The 20697-nt window shown below is 46.6% G+C and overlaps 1 protein-coding gene across 2 annotated transcripts in view; it reads right to left on the reverse strand.

Moving 5' to 3' along the window:
• The window catches only part of LOC121557022 (spondin-1-like), a 157769-nt gene that overhangs the window by 18503 nt on the left and 118569 nt on the right, over window positions 1-20697 (reverse strand). For both annotated transcript variants that reach the window (XM_041870913.2, XM_041870912.2), the window contains exon 7: window positions 4840-4904. In XM_041870913.2, coding sequence (XP_041726847.1) covers window positions 4840-4904 — 65 coding nt within the window. The remainder of the gene's footprint in view (window positions 1-4839; window positions 4905-20697) is intronic.

Below are 20697 nucleotides of genomic sequence, written 5' to 3' on the forward strand. Positions count from 1 at the left end.
GAACAGAAATACTGACTGAAGTTCCTAAAAAGCATGAAAAGAGAAAGAGGGATAGCAAGGAAAGGGAGATGAAGAACGATGAAAGGATGAGAGAAGGGGTACTGAAGTCCACAGAGATGTAGAGAAGTTTCTTTGCTGCCTCTGGCATGCTCTGCGCATCCAGCTCACCCCCTACAACAGTTCAACACAGAGCTGCCAGCCAGAGGTAATGAGTAATAAACACCCCTAAAGATTTTACTGGTGGCAGAGAGCCACAAGTATGTGTGTATGTGTATGTGTGTGTGTGTGTGTGTGTGTGTGTGTGTGTGTGTGTGTGTGTGTGTGTGTGTGTGTGTGTGCAACAGAGAATGTTGTGACGTGTGCGCTAGTTCACAGACAGTCACAAGCACAATAATGCACACGGCAACACACACAGAAGACACACAGTCACCACATCGTCACAAACACAAAATGTCTGTTCAGGAATACTTTTTCCTAGTACCAAACCACAGCATTTCTAATGAAAGTTTATCAGGGGTTGATATATACCTCCCACCCTCCTACACCCTATCTCTCCTGCCACCCTGTCAGTTACAAGTCGGCTTTGTGTTGGGACCAATGTGGCCGTCAGAGATAAACCCAAGGCCTCCGAGACTGGCTGAGCTGAGCAAAGGGACACGGTGACACGCGGTGAGGGGGATGAGGGGACGGCTGGCAGCCTGCTGTGTGTTCCCAGAAGATTAGAGCTCTTACACATCCTTAGAGGTGATTATTACCGTGTATTGGAGGACAGGACTGGACAAAGAGAGGAAGATGGAGAGAAAGAGAGGGGTGTAGGCTGTTTTCTGTGGGGACCGTCTGAGTACATTGAGGCTCTGGAGAGTGTGTGTGCATGCTTGCCTTCATGCTCGAATGTGTGTTTGAGAGAGGAATGGCTCTGTACTTTGACAGAGACAGAGAACACCGCCCAGGGACAACGATTCCCACAGGGGCTGCTCTGTCTGTGTCACTAGCACATTGTGTGACACATTGTTGTTGTGTGTGTGTCAAATCAAATGTTATTTGTTACATAAACAGTTTACAGCGGGTATAAAAGGTGCAGTGAAATGCTTGCGTGCTAGCCCCTCAACATGGCATTACAATATCAATCAATATTAATCAAAGGTCAATCAAAACTAACAAGTAATTAGAGGAATGTGGTATGCATAGTAATAAAGGTGATGTCTACACAATAGGATATACAGTATAAATGTCAAGTATGACTATGTTACAAATATAAAGTGGATAGTGTCTTGGTCGCACAGTTGAATAAATAGTATATTATAGAACAGCAGTGTTAACTGTGTGTGCGTGAGTGTGTGTGTGTGTGTGTGTGTGTGTGTGTGTGTTTGTGCGTGCGTGCGTTTGTGTGTATGGGTTGGATGTCTGGAGAGTCAGTGCAGATAAGGTGCAGATATTCTCTGAGGTTCAAATAGTCTCTAAGGTGCAGGTGTGTGTGTGTGCATGTGTGCCTGAGTATTTGTATTTTTTGTATTTATTATGAATCCCCATTAGTTCCTGTCAAGGCAGCAGCTACTCTTCCTGGGGTCCAGCAACATTAAGGCAGTTACATACAATTTAAAATAATACATTACATTACATTTCATAACACTTTTCACAACACATTAAGTGTGTTCCCTCAGGCCACTACTCTGCTATCACATATTTACAATACAACATCCATGTGTACGTGTGTGTAGAGCGTGTGTCTTATCATGTGTATGTGTATGTGTGTCTGTGCCTGTGTGTGTGTCTCTTCACAGTCCCCGCTGTTCCATAAGCTGTATTTGAATCTGTTTTTTAAAATCTGATTCTACTGCTTACATCAGTTACCTGATGTGGAATAGAGTTCCATGTAGTCATGGCTCTATGTAGTACTGTGTGCCTCCCATAGTCTGTTCTTGACTTGGGGATTGTGAAGAGACCTTTGGTGGCATGTCTTGTGAGGTAGGCATGGGTGTCCGAGCTGTGTGCTAGTAGTTTAAACAGACAGCTCGTGCATTCAGCTTGTCAACACTTTTTACAAAAACAAGTAGTGATGAAGTCAATCTCTCCTCCACTTTGAGCCATGAGAGATTGACATGCATGTTGTTAATGTTAGCTCTCCGTCTACATTTAAGGGCCAGCCGCGCTGCCCTGTTCTGAGCCAATTGTAATTTTCCTAAGTCCCTCTTTGTGGCACCTGACCATACGAGTGCGTGTGTGTGCATGTGTGTGTGTGCTCGGATGCCTACGTGTGTGCACAGGTGACAGGTGTACGTGTGAGATATACATATTCCCAGAGGAACATTGAAGCGGATTATGTCAGGTTATCTAGAAGTGCAGGTAGACCAGTGGGACTGAGAGTGAAACCAGATTAAACCAGACGTCCTCTCAAACGCGTTTCACCTACCAAGGGCAGACAGACAGACAGACAGACACAGACCTTAAACTCAAAGTGGAAAGGAGCTGCAGCGACCCTGAGTCTCCAGTTCACTGTGTAAAATGTACTCCTCATCAATCCAGCCGGGGAGGGCAAAAGCAAACATGTCATTTAAAAGGACATTGTGAAAACGACAGGCAGGGAGAATTATGTGTTTACACGTCAATAAAACATGGCCGGAGGGAAGGAGGAGGAACGGGAACACAACACACAGGAAATTGATTCCTGCCAAGACCAGCCCGGTCAATCCCCTGGCGTGTATGCAAATGAGGCGGGCAGTGGGTAATTTCATCAGTGTGCCACAGCGTTTTTAATTAGGCGAGCTTTCCTCAACGATAGTGCCAGCAATCAATCTCCGTGTTGACCCTGATGCTGACCTTGGTGTGGCGGCATGGAGCGGTTGGTTGGTTGGTTGGAGACAGCCCTGGTGGAATTCCCACCTCTCTTACGTTCTATTCCTCCCTCTCTCTCTCTGAACATATATCTTTCTCTGTTGCTCTCTCTCTGCGTCCATCTTTCCCTATTTTGGTGAATTTTTCTCTATCTCTCTCTCGCTCTCTTCCTCTCCCTTTAACATGTTATGAGTCTCAGGAGACAGCTCTGCTGTGTGTAATAATGGATGTCATATCTGCACCCCTCCACTCACCCACCTCCCTCACTCCCTCTCCACCCTCCTCTGACTTTCTCTCTCTCCCTTTCCTTTGCTCCAGCCACCACATCTCTCTTAAGATGACCACTTAAGTTCCAAATCAATAGAAGTGATCACTGTGGAACAAAGACACTAGAAGGGAAGATTGATAAAGAGACAGGTAAAGAAATGTGGTTACATAAACACAGTGTATTCATTAATGTTCTAGTTCTTCCAAACCCTTCCTAACCCAACACTGATCCCAGATATCCCTGAACCTGAAGCTCCATCTCTAACAATCTGCCTACGTAATAAAGAGCTGGTTTTCTCACCACTGATCATTAATCAACGTCTATTTCTCTCTCTCTTGCTCTCTCTCTCTCTCTCTCTCTCTCTCTCTCTCTCTCTCTCTCTCTCTCTCTCTCTCTCTCTCTCTCTCTCTGTTTATTTATTTTTTCTCCCTCTTTCTCTTCTTCAAAGGCAGGGTAAGTGGGTTTGTTAATTGGCAGGCAGCTGTGTAAAATAGGTCAGCCTGATGTCTTGATACACAGGAGCCTGCAGGAGGCCCTTAACCTTGATGGAGAAAAACCCCTCCAGGAGTTATTTCACTCATCATCAAAACACACACCCTCTTAACCCACACACATACATACATATGTACACACAAGTGCAGTAACACAAGCCCCCTTCACTAATTCACACACAAACTTTATGAATCACACGTAGAAACACGTACAAACAACATTTATAAACACGTTCAAAAACATGTACGAACATGTAAAAACAAAAATCGTATGCAATCCCAACAGAATCATTTTAAAGAATAAAAAGAAATATCCTTCAATTGCAGGAGCAAAATATGCACTTAACCATTTCTGTACTCTACTTTCAAGGAAGAAAACCTTCTCTCCTCTTCCCCTCCTTTCCTCCTCTCCTCCTCTCCTCTCCTCCTCTCCTCTTCCCCTCCTCTCCTCTTCTCCTCCTCTCCTCTTCACCTCCTCGCCTCTTCTCCTCCTCGCCTCTTCCCCTCCTCTTCTCCTCCCTTTCCTACCACCCATCCCCTACACCAGTTGATTTGATTTCCTCTGCATTTACACAGCCACTTTATGATACAATTAATTTGCTGGCATATAAACAAGATAGCGAGCTAATTATCCTCTGTGGATTTGATTGGCTCTGTCCCTCGCTGTGGCTTCCTTTGGAAGCTCTCTTTGGAGTCTCACACTCGGATCCTCTGTGAGTGTTGAGGATGCTTCTCTCTCTGCGCTACCTGGGCTAACTAGCTCCTTGTCTTTCTCATAAATAAGAGATTAAATGAGGGTTTATGCATGCAGGAGTCTAAAGGAAGCCTAGTCACACTGATCAGCTTGGTGCATGTGGAGATGAGCTATCAGATTCAGGGCATGTACTTTTAAGTGACTCAAAGGCACAGAGCAACAAGTCGAGTGCAGAACTTTGGATCAATGAGTTGTGATACCTCATTTGTGTGCTTGGGAGGCCAGGCATGATTCAACGTTGAGTGGATGAGCAATGAAGAAGACCTTGCAGTGTGGTATAACTCATGCATATGTGAAAAGAGAGAAAAACATGGAAGGAGCGTAAAGAAGAAGGGTGAGGGTGGCATATAGAAAGGAGGGAGGGAGAGGAAGGAAAAAGGACGTTGCTGCAGGACGGATCAAATCCCTCAGGAGAAAGTGTGAGTGAGTTAGTCAGAGAGATAGTGAGAGAAACAGAGAGAGATGATAGAGGAGGTAGCTGTTGGACTACTCACACATTCAAGGGTTGCCAGGCTGGCCACTGAGCCTTCATTTTGATGACTGTCAGGACGTCATCACCCTGAGAGAGAGAGAGCGAGAGAGAGAGAGAGAGAGAGAGAGAGAGAGAGAGAGAGAGAGAGAGAGAGAGAGAGAGAGAGAGAGAGAGAGCTTTAATCAACAAATTCACTTGTCATCTGACAGATAGAGGCTCAGCCATATTCACCACATTACACTTCCAGATGAGGAGAGAGAATGGATGAAGGTCAGTTTATCTCCCCCTCTTCCACCTATTGTCACTTTCTCTCTGAGACAAAGGAGTGATAAATACAGCGTGCATCACTTCAGATAGAGTGCCGGCATCACCACTTCATAAAACCTGGATAAATATTTCATCAGTAGCTCTGGACACCGCAGGGCTCTCCATGTCACTGCCTGAGAGAGAGAGAACGTCTCTGCGCTGGTCCCAGATCAGATAAAACACTCAAAGCACAGAGCAGGATTTAAGCCCAGACTGAACTCAGACCTGAGGGGGAGACAGCTCCCTCAGCACCCAGTCACAACAAAGGAGAAGCCTTGAGACTTAGAAAATAGAAGTAGATATGTTTCATCGACATCGGTTTTGTCTTTCTACTAGATTGTTTTGTGAAATAATACTTCCCTGTCCATATCATAGAAATGTGGTATAGAAAATATTATATAATATATGGCCTATATAATCGGTTTAAAGTTCAACATTAAACATATCTCTTGGATAACAGCATTACACATATTAAACGCTCCAGTCCATTCCAAGTGGAAACCATATTTCTTAAGCGCAATTCACTTGGAGAACAATAGGATCATTGCGACTGCAAAAGACACAATTAAAAATGTTTGAGCACCACACTGGCTCATTTGCGCCCAGCCTTTTTCATTACGGCTGCGATTTATGACATCACACTGTGGCGGAAATGGCTCTTTGGCTGTGAATAGGTGGCTAACAGCTGGTGTGCATATACATTCAGATGACTAGAACATTCTGTTCATATTGTTATTGCTGAGAGAGACTGTGTGATGTACAGTAGAGTGTAGAGTGCATTCTGCCATATGTGCGATGATCCAAAACCTGCTCTGGGCTTTTAAGATGCCTTTACACAACGGTATCGATAAAGAACATTAGAAAACATTGATATATTGGTTCATATGTAATACAGCAATTATAAATCTATCAATTGGGGCGAGACTGCAGTGGAAATTGTGACATAAAAGGAATCACTGTGTCCCTATGAACAATGAACATCGAACACAAGTCATCAGAAGAAAGGAAAACTGCAGCTCAGCACATCCTTGTCAGAAGTCTGCCACCCGGCATGTTGGCACCTGTGGCTCCTGTAAAGATCAAAGTGAATTATCCAATGCCAGATCATTGCTTTACAAGCCACCAATTAATGTTTCCAATAGAGGATTCCGTGCCAGTACCATCCAGTCCCATTACTGTATGTTGGGTAATCACTTTTTAATTCATTATTTCCTATAATTACCCATAGTAAAAGGCTGTGAGCCCCACCCAGGCACACAGAGCTGACGTCCTTTCTTTGTCCTCGAGAGCTGCAGCGCATGCAGGCTTTTGTTCCAGCCCATCTCTAACACATTTAACAAACTGGTCTTAAATTGAAGACCACAATTTGAAGATTATTTGAATCAGCTGTGTTAGTGCTGGGTGGAAAAAATAACCTGCACACACTGACAGCAGTTCAAAACCCCTGTTCTGACCTCTAGATCTGCACTGCCAGTACACATAAGCAGTCATAAGGCTTATTCATACTGCAAATGACCTCTGAACCTTTTTCCACACCTCTCTTATCACATTTACTTGTAATGCCAATAGGATCACAGCTAGCTTGTGGTAACACTGTCTAACTTCAGCAGTCAGCAAAAGCCACACACCCTTTGAGACCTGGCCTGATTGCCCCAGCAGCTCTTGAGGGTAACCTGTTCCGCTCCGGCTAAGTGATGAGTGCTCTATAATCAGCCAGGAAGCCTGACTGGAACCTAATCGGGGGGTTTTGTGGAGAGTTGGGTTTAGTGTAGCACCTCTGAACTCCACTGCTTCTGTCTACTGAATGTGGTGGGAAAGGCAGTGCAGGATCCAGCTAGCTCTGGTTGAGAGAGCAAAGACCTTATGGTCGTTTCCAAATGCCATGAGGGAATGGGCTACTGTCACTGAATACATATCAACTACATGCATTGGACACAGAATACACAGAATATGTAACATAATGTGGGAATACTTATCAACTATATGTACATCTTACAGTATGGCAGAATGTGTATCACATACTGTATGTATTGGATGATTCATCACAAAACAGGACCATGATTTTGGGGATTTTCACAAACTGTTGTCCATAGAAGGGTCCTTTGGAGGAAGGATTGTTGACATACATTTGTCGTTTGTATCTTAAAGCATAATTGAGAAATAATTAATTGAAGTTGGAACATTTGTGACATATTGGACTTACCCATAAGACACCATAATGTTCCATCTGTATGTGCTAAAAAGAAAAAATGGTGTCATATGAAGCTTTACCGCTTGCTCTGTAATATGAGTAGTAGTTTGATTTCAATAACAATTTTCTTGCAATAATATATTAATACTGAAACATATAAACATGAATTAAGAAGGCCTGGGTAAGGCCAAAATGTCACACATATTCCAACTTCAATTAATATTAATATTTTTTATTATGCTTTAAGATACAAATGTCAAATATACAGTATGTCAACAATCCTTCCTCCAAAGGATCCTTCTATTGATACAATTTCGTGAAAATGTAAAAAAAATCATGGTCCTGTTTTGTTCTAGTTTCGTGAGGAATCACCCTATTGTGGAACACCTCAGTGACAAAGAACAGGTTAGTCTGCATACTACTGTAACAGAAAGCAGAGCAAAACAACTGATAAACTAAGGCTGCTCATTTGAGCATACACCCCGCCAAGACTCCTCTTCAGTTCCCGCTGTGTCTATTGTTGCGAGTCTATGCCTCTCTGATGCATCATAGAAAATAAGATTTGATTCATCTTTGTTTCAGACAAGTGCTTTGTCGCCAAAGAAACATAATGGCCTGTGTCGTTCAGAATAGCTCTGCCGGGATGATGATTGTGTTTTAGATTTGGACTTGAAAGGAAACATCAGGGAAATAGATTAATGAAACTTTCCACTCATGGTGAAGGGAGGAAGATGGGGAGGGAGAGAGGAGATGGAGAGAGAGAGAGATTGCGAGAGACAGACAGAGAGAGCAAAAGAGAGAACAGAGAGACTGACAGAAGTCCCTAAAAAGCAGATGAAAGAGAACAAGAGAGAGGGAGAATGAACCAGCCACTCTAGTGGGACGTGTGCTTATGAGGAATGGATCTGTTCTCTCCTCTCACTGAACCAGCTGGAACACACTGACAGACCTCTGGATGTGGATGGCAGTGTATGTGTGGTGTGTGTGTGTGGGTGTGGGTGTGTGTGTGTGTGTGTGTATATGTGTGTGTGTGTGTGTGTGTGTGTGTGTGTGTGTGTGTGTGTGTGTGTGTGTGTGTGTGTGTGTGTGTGTGTGTGTGTGTGTGTGTGTGTGTGTGTGTGCGTGTGGTCTGCTTCAAAAGGCACTCCAGGGAACCAAGAGATAGAAGGGGGACAGATTTTCAAAGCGCACTCAATCAACTTCAGAACATCCTGCCCTGATCACTGCATTCTATGTCACGTCAGCCAGCCCCATTCCCCAGTCACTTTAAAATCCATTTTATTTAATTGAACCACCCACAGGTAGTGCCCTGGCTCGGATCGTTAAGGTAGCCTATTCCTCGCCACTTTCAGGATGCCATCAAAAGAGTATGCCACAACAGGCTTCTCATCACAAAGCGGCAAGGATGAAAACAATGTTCTTTTAGAGATGTTTTGTTTGTTTTCATGTTTACCAAAAGGAAATGCATTCAAAATGTGTTTGAATGCTATAAGCAATTCAGCCACCCCATCACTTGGGATCATGGTCTCTTTTTTCGGGGAAATAATTGTCAAACTTGATTTGAAAAGCAAAGTGGTGATTCTTTCACTCGTCTCTCTCCTTCTCCCTCTCCCTCCCTCCCTCTCTTTCATTCGTCCTCTCTCTCCCTCTTTCTTACTCTCCCCTCTTCTACGCTCTCGTTTTCTCTCCCACTCGCTCTCTCATTTCCTCTGTGTGATGATACTCTCAAATCTCATACAATAGATCATGAACATAATCCTAGAGTAGCACCTGGGAAGTCTCTGATTGAACACCACTGTGCTAATGATTGTAACATCCACTCAGCGTGTTATGAATGCTAACACAACATCAGCTAGCCAACTGCAGGGGGGATATGTAGTGAGGTTGATCGACAAATAATAGTGTAATGATGTTATTCTTATAATGAATGGTACAATAAACGTATGAGTTCATACTGAGTGAGTGGGTTACTGATGTGCTAGAATAGTACCAGAGACAGTAGATCGTGGCAGTGCTCTTTTCTAATACATGTAAATAGGCTATCTGGGAAAACTGTATTGGCATTGTAAAATAAAGTGTTATTGTCTCCAGCTTAGATATGTCTCTGTTCCTCTCATTTTCAGACCGAGGAAAGATGATCTCTTTTAAAAGCCCCCATCTCTTTTAGGAAAGACATTCCAAATGAAATTAGTTTCTTACAGGCAACATTGCTCTAATTAATATGATGCATGAGCTCAGGTTGCTGCTTGTAGAATTTAATTTAATGAAGTTGACAAAGGTCGTACACAAAGGTTGTACACAAGTTGACAAAGGTAATCACACTGAACAGGTACAACAAGGTGATGTTAGAGATAGCTAGCTAGATAGCTAGATAGAAAGATAGAAAGATAGAAAGATAGAAAGATAGATAGATAGATAGATAGATAGATAGATAGATAGATAGATAGATAGATAGATAGATAGATAGATAGATAGATAGATAGATAGATAGATAGATAGATAGATAGATAGATAGATAGATAGATAGATAGATAGATAGATAGATAGATAGATAGATAGATAGATATATAGATAGATAGATGTGTGTGTGAGTGTGTGCGTGTGCATGTGTGTGTGTGTGCATAACTGTTTGTGCATGTGTGTGTTCTGCATGCTCCTCAACTTTCTATAATTGCCTGTGTGTCTGACCTTCCTCTCTAGGTCTACTCTGCTCACTGTGGCCTCGCTCATTACCATAAAAACCTTGGAAGGGAATATGTAGCATATCTCCCTCTAGGAGAGGCCAGGCTGGTCTGCTGCTCAGAGGGCTTACAGGCCACATCTAACCAGTAGGTTTTAATAGAAACAAACACCAGAGTTCAATATACAGTACAGACAGGTACATCTGTGAAAGTTAACGATCATTTCACATACCTCTGTAAAGGAATAAAGCTACTAAAACAATGTCACGGTTTCGGCCGAGGCTGCTCCTTCTCCTTGTTCGGGCAGGCTTCGGCGGTCGTCGTCTCCGGAGTACTAGCTGCCACCGTTCTTTGTTTTCGATGTTTGTTTGGTTTGGTCTGTTTGGTACACCTGTTCTCGTTTAGTGTTGATTATGTGTCCTTTAAGTTATCGTTGTTTCTGTCATGTGTTTGTGTGTAGTTGTTCTTTTGTCAGCTGGAGCAGTCAGTACATTTTTTCTCTATTTGTTGTGTTTATAGAGAGTCCGCACTTGTTGTGCGCGTTTGGTGCATTTAGCTCGTTTACGCAGTGTGCGTAATTTTCTCGTGCCTCCGGCTCTGTTTTGTAGCCGTGTCATTTTGTCTTGACTAAAGACTTTTGGACTAAGCCTCTGTGTCCTGCGATTGATTCCTACACCACATCCACGCCTTCTGACAGAACTACACACCTTTCATGGAATCAGCAGGAGCAGCAGCAGCGACCGAGTCATGGGAGGAGCGCGTCCGCGGACAGGATGACAGGATAGCCCAAATCACAACCGCTCTGCAGGGAGTGATGAATACCCTGCATCGACTGGAGACCAGTTGGGTACCCACGCCTCCTACTACCTTACCACCATCACCGGTCAGTCCGTTCGTCCAAGCTCCGGAACCCAGTGGGATTCGGCTCTCGCTCCCGAGGGCGTATGATGGCACCGCTGCCGGGTGTCAGGGTTTTCGTACAAGTAGAACTCTACCTAGCCACCGTACACCCGGCGCCCTCGGGACACGGAGCGTTTCGCCCTCATCTCCTGTCTCACCGGCAAGGGCGTTGGAATGGGCCAACGCGAATGGAGGAGGATAGGCGCGCGACGATCACCTATGCGGAATTCTCCCCGTCGCTTCAGGGCTGTGTTCGACCATCCACCTGAGGGTAAAGCGGCGGGAGAGCGTCTATTCTACCTCCGACAGGGGAGGAGGAGCGCCCAGGAGTTTGCACTGGAGTTCCGGACTCTAACGGCAGATGCAGTGTGGAATGAGCGGGCCCTCATAGACCCCTTCCGATGCAGCCTACGGGAGGACGTCCGTCGTGAGTTGGCTTGCAGGGACACCACCCTTACGTTTGACCAGTTGGTGGACATGGCCATTCGTCTCGACACCCTGCTGGCTACCCGCGGACGTCCTGAGTGGGGGTCGTCCATTCCACCCTCCAGCACCTCCGAGCCGAGTCCTATGGAGCTCGGGGTGCTGAGCGCTAGAGAGAGGAGAAGGAGACCGAAGGGGGCCACCCCTGTACCAACTGTGGCCGTGGAGGACACACTGCGGCTAGGTGCTGGGGGGGTCTCCAAGGGGGACGAGACGGCAGGCCACGCACTGGGAGTCCTTCCAGGTGAGTAGGCGCCCCACTTACCCAGAGCTCTCTGTTGTGCACCTAACCATACCTGTTTGTTTTCCACAGGTTGCACCTCGTTCCCAGCATAAGGCGCTGTGTAGAGTTAGGGATTCTTCTCCTTCCTGTCAACAATCCTTTTCCTGTACATGCTCTAGATAGCCGTCCGTTGGGATCGGGGTTGATTAGGGAGGTCACAGCGCCACTTAGGATGGGGACGCAGGAGGGTCATGAGGAGACTATTCAGCTATATCTTATCGACTCTCCTGCGTATCCGGTGGTGCTGGGGCTTCCCTGGTTGATGACCCATAATCCCTCTATTTCGTGGCAACAGAGGGCTCTTAAGGAGTGGTCTGCCCAGTGTGTGGGGCGATGTCTGGGTGTTTCCGTGGGGGCGACCTCGGTGGAGAGTTCAAACCAAGTGCCCGCAATGCACGTTCCCCCCGAGTATGAGGATTTAGCACATGTGTTTAGCAAGGCGAGGGCGACGCAATTGCCACCACATAGACAGGGGGATTGTGCGATAGACCTCCAGGTAGGAGCTGCGCTTCCGTGGAGCCATGTGTATCCTTTGTCTCAAGAGGAGAAGAGAGCTATGGAGACTTATATAGCCGAGTCTCTGAGACAGGGATACATACGGCCCTCCACTTCCCCTGCTCCTCGAGCTTCTTTTTGTGAAGAAAAAGATGGGGGGTTTGCGCCCGTGTATTGATTACCGCAGTCTCAATCAGATTACTGTGAAATACAGTTATCCACTCCCTCTGATTGCGACTATGACGGAGTCATTACACGGGCCGCGGTTCTTCACAAAGTTGGACCTCAGGAGCGCCTACAACTTGGTGCGCATTAGGGAGGAGACGAATGGAAGACAGAATTTAGTACCACCTCGGGTCATTACAGTATCTCGTCATGCCATACGGGTTAATGAATGCTCCTTCAGTCTTCCAATCCTTCGTAGATGAGATCTTCCGGGATATGCAGGGGCAAGGAGTGGTCGTGTACATTGACCGACATTCTGGTGTACTCTTCTACCCAAGCCGAGCATGTAGCCCTGGTGCGCCGAGTGTTGAGGGGAGGTTGTTGGAGCATGACCTATATGTCAAGGCAGAGAAATGTCTGTTTTTCCAGGAGTCTGTCTCCTTTTTGGGTTATCAGTTGTCTGCGTCAGGGGTGAAGAGAGATGGAGGTTGACCGTGTGTCTGCCGTGCGTAATTGGCAAACCCCAACCACCGTTAAAGAGATGCAGCGGTTCTTGGGCTTTGCGAATTACTACAGGAGGTTTTATCCGGGGGTTTTGGACAGGTGGCAGCTCCCATAACGTCCCTTCTTAAGGGGGTCCGTGCGCTTGCAGTGGTCTGCTGAGGCTGATAGGGCTTTTGGGAGACTGAAGGACCTGTTTACTTCGGCTCCGGTGCTGGCGCATCCGGATCCCGCGCTACCATTCCAGGTCGAGGTGGACGCGTCTGAGGCCGGTATAGGGGGCCGTGCTCTGCAACGGTCTGGCACGCCACCTAAACTCCGTCCCTGTGCTTTTTACTCTAAAAAGCTCAGCCGGCGAGCAAAATTATGACGTAGGGGACAGGGAGCTGCTAGCCGTGGTACAGGCCCTAAAGGTGTGGAGGCATTGGCTTGAGGGGGCTCAACACCCTTTCCTCATTTTGACTGACCACCGGAACCTGGAGTACATCCGGGCAGCTAGGAGACTGAACCCTCGCCAGGCTCGGTAGAACATGTTTCTGGCCCGGTTCGTATTTAAGATCACGTACATCCCTGGGTCCCAGAACGGTAAGGCAGACGCCCTGTCCCGGCGGTATGACACGGAGGAGAGGTCCGTTGAGCCCACACCCATACTACCGCCGTCTTGTCTGGTGGCACCGGTGGTGTGGGAAGTCGATTCCGAAATCGAGCGGGCGTTGCGTACCGATCCTAGTCCTCCCCAGTGTCCTGTGGGTCAGACGTACGTTCCGTTCGAGGTTCGGGATCGACTTATTTATTGGGCTCACACTCCTCTGGACTTCCAGGTATTGGCCGGACAGTGCACTGCCTTAGCACTAAATACTGGTGGCCAACGTTAGCCAGGGATGTGAGGGTTTATGTTTCCTCCTGCTCGGTGTGTGCCCAGTGTAAGGCACCCAGACACCTGCCCCGGGGTAAGTTACAACCCCTGCCCGTTCCACAACGACCCTGGTCTCACCTCTCGGTGGATTTTGTTACAGACCTTCCCCCCTCCCAGGGGAATACCACTATCCTGGTCGTTGTGGATCGGTTCTCGAAGGCCTGTCGTCTCCTTCCCATGCCGGGTCTCCCTACTGCCCTACAGACCGCTGAGGCTCTATTCACTCACGTCTTCCGGCATTACGGGGTACCCGAGGATATAGTGTCTGATCGAGGCCCCCAGTTTACCTCTCGAGTCTGGAGAGCGTTCATGGAGCGCTTGGGGGTCTCGGTGAGCCTTACCTCGGGGTACCACCCGGAGAGCAATGGGCAGGTCGAACGGGTAAACCAGGATGTGGGTAGGTTTCTGAGGTCGTATTGCCAGGGCCGGCCGGAGGAGTGGGCGAGGTATGTTCCCTGGGCCGAGATGGCACAGAACTCTCTTCGCCACTCCTCCACCAAACTAACTCCTTTCCAATGTGTATTAGGGTACCAACCGGCTCTGGCACCTTGGCATCAGAGTCGGATCGAGGCCCCTGCGGTGGATGAGTGGGTGCGGCGCTCGGAGGAGACGTGGAACGCTGCACACGTCCATCTGCAGCTGGCCATCCGTCGACACAAGGCGAGCGCCGATCTCCACCGCAGTGAGGGACCGGTGTACGCACCGGGAGATCGAGTCTGGCTCTCGACCAGAAACCTGCCCCTCCGCCTGCCCTGCCGGAAGCTGGGTCGGCGGTTTGTGGGGCCTTTTAAAGTCCTGAGGAGGTTGAACGAGGTGTGTTACAGGTTACAACTACCTATTGATTATAAGAATATTAACCCCTCGTTCCATGTGTCTCTCCTCAGGCCGGTGGTAACTGGTCCACTCCAGGACGGTGAGATAGGAGAGACTCCTCCGCCCCCGCTGGACATCGAGGGGGCTCCGGCGTACACAGTTCGGTCCATCCTGGATTCGAGACGTCGGATGGGGGGTCTCCAATATCTCGTGGAGTGGGAGGGGTACGGTCCGGAGGAGCGGTGCTGGGTGCCGAGGAGAGACATCTTAGACCCGTCTCTTCTGACTGAGTTCCATCGTGGTCATCGCACGCGCCCTGCTCCGCGTCCTCCTGGTCGTCCCCGAGGCCGGGGTCGGCGCACGGCTGAAGCCGCGCGTCAAGGGGGGGGTACTGTCACGGTTTCGGCCGAGGCTGCTCCTTCTCCTTGTTCGGGCAGGCTTCGGCGGCCGTCGTCTCCGGAGTACTAGCGGTCGTCGTCTCCGGAGTACTAGCTGCCACCGTTCTTTGTTTTCGATGTTTGTTTGGTTTGGTCTGTTTGGTACACCTGTTCTCGTTTAGTGTTGATTATGTGTCCTTTAAGTTCTTGTTGTTTCTGTCATGTGTTTGTGTGTAGTTGTTCTTTTGTCAGCTGGAGCAGTCAGTAAATGTTTTCTCTATTTGTTGTGTTTATAGAGAGTCCGCACTTGTTGTGCGCGTTTGGTGCATTTAGCTCGTTTACGCAGTGTGCGTAATTTTCTCGTGGCTCCGGCTCTGTTTTGTAGCCGTGTCATTTTGTCTTGACTAAAGACTTTTGGACTAAGCCTCTGTGTCCTGCGATTGATTCCTACACCACATCCACGCCTTCTGACAAACAACTTGCACTGAACGTATGTGGGATTGATACACCATGATTGGTGGAAGGTATACAAGGATCAACCATAAAACATGCATTATTGTAGACCCTTTCTGACAAGCATACATAACACTAATCCACACAGTCGACGCAAAATTCATCTAAAATATGACATTGAAGGGAGACTGCAAATCACACAATAGTGCTAGCTATTTCCTTGCCTGTGTAATACTAGGGAACCAACACATTGAACATACACTCTCTCAAGCCATCACATTGCAGTACTGTCTTCCGGAAGGACACAGATGAAAAAATAAATGTTGGTGGTTTTACCCTAAGAGGGTCTTCAGAGGTACTCTCTCTTTCTCCCCATCTCTAGATCATCAAATGGACCATGCCTCTACAGAACACATTAGTTGTCTTCCTGATAGAGGGCCACTTTGTCCCAGTAGTTATAAACCAGTGGGCTAGGTAGAATTTACATGGCAATGCCTCCCACCTGTCAAGTTCTAGTGGTAGCCAAACAGTTAAAATTTGATAACTTTATATAGTTGCACAGGGTCTCTAATAAACCTTGGGCACAGCAAATCATTTTCTATTCCTCCATCACTAAGATAAATAACACTTAGTGAAAGGCTGTGTGCTTTAAAAGGTTAATACTTTCACAGTGGTCTCGTCTCATCCCCAGTCCCTACGGAGAGTGGAAATTGAATATGGGGCCTTTTAATTGGCCGGTCTGGAGTCTGTCTATCTGATCATGGTCAGTGCGAGCAGCAGCCGCGTCTGCCTCATTCTCCGGCCCGCTGCTTTTAATCCATAATGAAACGTTTGATGTAAAGGCCTCACTAGAGCCACACTGTAATTGCCTTGCATACAGGGGGGAAAACATATTCTATGTCATATTACTCCAGGCAGTAAATATAGCAGTGGTAACTGGCTTTGACTGCTCTGTAAATGTGCCTATAGTATAAGAGGTGATGCTGGCGGAGCCGATGGCAGTCCATTCACGGTGCTGTACTGCCACTTTGGGTTCACGGGATCTGTCCTAGGTGATACACACAATCTGCTTGGCACAGGTGTGGCTTGGCAGGGAAGCAGAGAGGTCCTGGAGAAGAGAGAGAGGGAGAAAGAGAGATGACTCCTGGCCTCTTCACTCCTTCACCTCTTCACAGAGACATGCTGCGCTTGAAGTGGAGTGACAGAAGAGGAGAGGAGGAAGAGGAGGAGAGGAGGAGGTGGTAAAAGGTGAGCAATAACTCTTTGAGGTGGGGCATGTGGGACCTGCTCCCTCCTGGCTTTACGAGACAGCTTGGCTCCCACACAGCCCACACATAATGAAATTTAGTCTTAAATAATGAGGGTTCAAAAGCTCTCCTCCCTTGGCAGAGCGATCAGATCCAGACACTCATAGTTTAAGGTACCCTGTAGAATACTAACAGGGCTTAGAAGAAGAGAGCGATTGAGGTGTAGGGGAAGAAGAGAGAGAGAAGAAAGAAAGATAACAATAACCCAGAATTGTGAGGGAGAAAGTGGGAATGACCAAGAGCCATGTCAAGAGATAGATGGAAAAAATAAACCCTTGTCAGTAATGACTACAGTGTACTGAGTCTTCCAAAATTACAAATGTAGTGAGCAGTGGCATTTGAGACCGAAACACAGTACTGCGATGGCACTTAATGAGAGCAATAAACCAGCATCCAGCCTATTTCCTACCACTGGGGACCAGCAGATAGGCTACCGCATTTATCTTCACAAGCGTGTGCAACGCAGAGAAAAAACGCCAAAATGCTTCTTAGCAGTGGGCAGGAAATAGAAGCTTCCCACACACACTTTCTAATCTGGTTGAGAAAGACATCAACCGAACACGATAATAGAGTCTATTGTAAGTGAAAGAGTGGTACTTTGTAGAGAGAATCGACAGGAGTTTTGGCTTCCACATCAGACATGCAGTGATTTGGAGCCAAAACACCTCAACTGAGAAGTGAGTGTGTGTTTAGCAGTCAACTCGTCGCAGATACATGAACTGCAGATCACACACACACACACACATTCACAGACTAATGTGAGCTTTGTGATTTACGAGCTTTGCAGTTTTATGTCTGTAAATGCATTCTCGATACCACGCTGTCTCGTGAAAAAAATGATGTGATGACGTGATTAGATTGTTAACGTAGCTAAAACGAGCTCTGGCTCAAAGCAGCCTCATAAATGTTTTCAGTAAGACATTGTCATACAGAATTGAAATATCTAGTCAATACATTTAGAATTGAATAACAATGCTTGTGAACTTCAGAGCTGTAACAATTTCACACTTTGGCTTTGGTTAAAGGCAAGTAAAAATGCATACTAGTAGTAGTCAATGCTCCTGCTCGAGAGACTACACATTCTGGGTGATGCGAAGCAACGTCAACATCTCATTGGCTATTGCTGATCACCGTTCTCACACTACAAGAGCGTTGCAGATTTTGTGCGGATAAAATCAAACTTCCCACAGGGCACAGATGTCAGTTCAACGTCTAGTTTTGATTTACATTCGGTTGAGTTGTCAACTAATGTGAATTAAACGTGAAATCAACAAAACATTTCAACATGTCATTGGATTTAGGTTAAAAGTTTGTTGGAAAAAAAACGAAATACCCTTACGTTGATGACTTTTTGCAAATCCAATTAGATTTCCAAGTTGATTCAAAGTAATCACATATATTTTTTGGGGTTGAAATGAAACAAAGTTCATTCAACTAGTTTTTGCCAAGTGGGATGTTTGAAAATATTGGGATGTCTGGGGTCAAAGACGGGATCGGTAGCACTCAGATTGCATCTCTGACCCGCTCACATTAAATGAGCATTGTGATGGCCGGGCGCCCCGAATAGGTATGGGGAATTTATGTACGATCTCAAAAATCTGTCTGGGACAGCTAAATCGGTGCCAAAATTGTGTAGTGTACACCCGGCTTCACAAACACACATAATCACTAATGGGCCCTTGACAGACTGGTGAGCTACACCTAGTATAGCAATCTGACAGACAGAAAGGGAGAGAATGAGAGCGAGAGAGAGAGAGAGAGAGAGAGAGAGAGAGAGAGAGAGAGAGAGAGAGAGAGAGAGAGAGAGAGAGAGAGAGAGAGAGAGAGAGAGAAAGAAAGAAAGAAAGAAAGAAAGAAAGAAAGAAAGAAAGAAAGAAAGAAAGAAAGAAAGAAAGAAAGAAAGAAAGAAAGAAAGAAAGAAAGAAAGAAAGAAAGAAAGAAAGAAAGAAAGAAAGAAAGAAAGAAAGAAAGAAAGAAAGAAAAACAGACATACGGATGGACGGAGAGATGGACAGCCAGACAGACAAAAGACACCTGTAGAGGATCAATTTGTTCAAATAATATAATATGATTACCATTGACTGAGGCCCCATTGTACTGTACACTGGCTCTACAACGCAATACTGTGAGAGTGGTTCATTGGATGACGTGATTGATTGAGGTTAGGGCAGCGTTTACAGAATATCACAGAGGCAGAAAGCTAATGCCCTATCCACTTTACCAGGGCCTCATACACTGCATGGCTTCAACATAACCACTGTTATCAAATGTTATAGAATACCACCATTTAATCTAGAGGCCCAGATAAACTACAGTACAAACTCTTTCTTCCTGTTCATATCGCACAGCATTAGACCTACGCTGGGCTGAGCTGGGTTTTCAAATCAACACTCAGTCAGCTTTGGATATGGATGTGCTGCTGCCAGCGCTGTCAAATCCGCTGTTTGTTTTTGGAATACAGATTACCTCGGAACATGACGGGGAGAACATGTTAAAAGAAAGAAAGAAAGAAAGAAAGAAAGAAAGAAAGAAAGAAAGAAAGAAAGAAAGAAAGAAAGAAAGAAAGAAAGAAAGAAAGAAAGAAAGAAAGAAAGAAAGAAAGAAAGAAAGAGAGCGTGTGTTGGGAGCACTGGGTCCAATCTGTTCATTAGCTACGGTGCTAAATTGATAAGTTCACCGCAAACACCAAAGTAGCCTGCCATAAATAAACCCAAGACACTTGTGCCGCTTCACACAACTTTGCCATTAGGGTTAATGACCGGTAACGCCTGGATTTATTGGCTTAATGACAAACGCGCCACACATCATTACCTTAGCAATGCCCGCCACAGCCCCCGCCTGCACTACTCAATTAATGACAGGAACCACTCCAGCACCGATTTGTTTGCTTTCCAATTTAATGAACACATTAGAATCTCCGCCTGCTGCTACTGCCACTGCCTCCGCGACGGTAGGTTAGAAATATCTGCTGTCTAACTTGAACGTGATTATTATGACAGTTTTACACTGAAACACAAATAAAGAGAAAACACAGGATCTTCGGATTAACTATGATGGAGGTGGCGGCAGATAAAACTTATTGGAGAATCAACACAGATGTCAACTCTGTGTCACGCCCTGGCTCTGGGGACTCTTATATGTTGAGCCAGGGTGTTAGTTTCTATGTTTAGTGTTCTATGTTCATGTTCTAGTTCATGTGTTTCTATGTTGGCCGGGGTGGTTCCCAATCAGAGGCAGCTGTGGCTTGTTGTCTCTGATTGGGAAACATACTTAGGCAGCCTGCTTTGCACTTGTCATTTGTGGGATCTTGTTCCGGAGAGGTTTGTGTTTGTTAACCTTAGGACTTCACGTATCGTTGTGTTGTTTTGTTGTTCGTGTTTAAGTACTCATTAAAAGATGTACGCATATCACGCTGCGCCTTGGTCTGTTGCTTATAACGATCGTGACAGAAGATCCCACCAAATAAGGACCAAGCAGCGTGTCCAGGAGCAAACGCCGGAGGTAACGCTAGTGGATGTCCTCCTCGGTTGGGGGAAGATCACAGAGGAGGAAGCCGTCCGCTACCGGAGGGCGATGAGGGAGGATGTCCAGGCAGGAGAGGAGAAGCGGCGCCAACCGGGCCGTCGTCGGACAGGCGAGAGGCAACCCCAATAATTTTTTTGGGGGGGGCACACGGCATGGACGACGGGGCTGCTGGAGGCAGCTACAGGGCGAGTTTGTGGACTAGGAGAGGAGGCCACCAGGTTACGGGGGGCATTGGTCAGGAGGGAGAAGGAGAGTGTGGAAGCACGGCGAGAGGAACTGAGTAGGCAGCAGAGGGAGCGGAGGTTTATGAGGAAACCCAGTCCCGCTCCTTGCACCAAGAAAGTGGTGTGTGTCACCAGTCCGGTCCGGCCCGTTCCTGATTCCCGCACAAGGCCAGTGGTGTGTGTTCCCAGTACGGTCAGGCCCGTTCCTGCTCCCCGCACTAAGTTAGTGGTGCGTGTTCCCAGTACGGCCCAACCCGTTC

The sequence above is a fragment of the Coregonus clupeaformis genome, unplaced genomic scaffold (assembly GCF_020615455.1).
Source record: "Coregonus clupeaformis isolate EN_2021a unplaced genomic scaffold, ASM2061545v1 scaf0132, whole genome shotgun sequence".
NCBI lineage: Eukaryota > Metazoa > Chordata > Actinopteri > Salmoniformes > Salmonidae > Coregonus > Coregonus clupeaformis.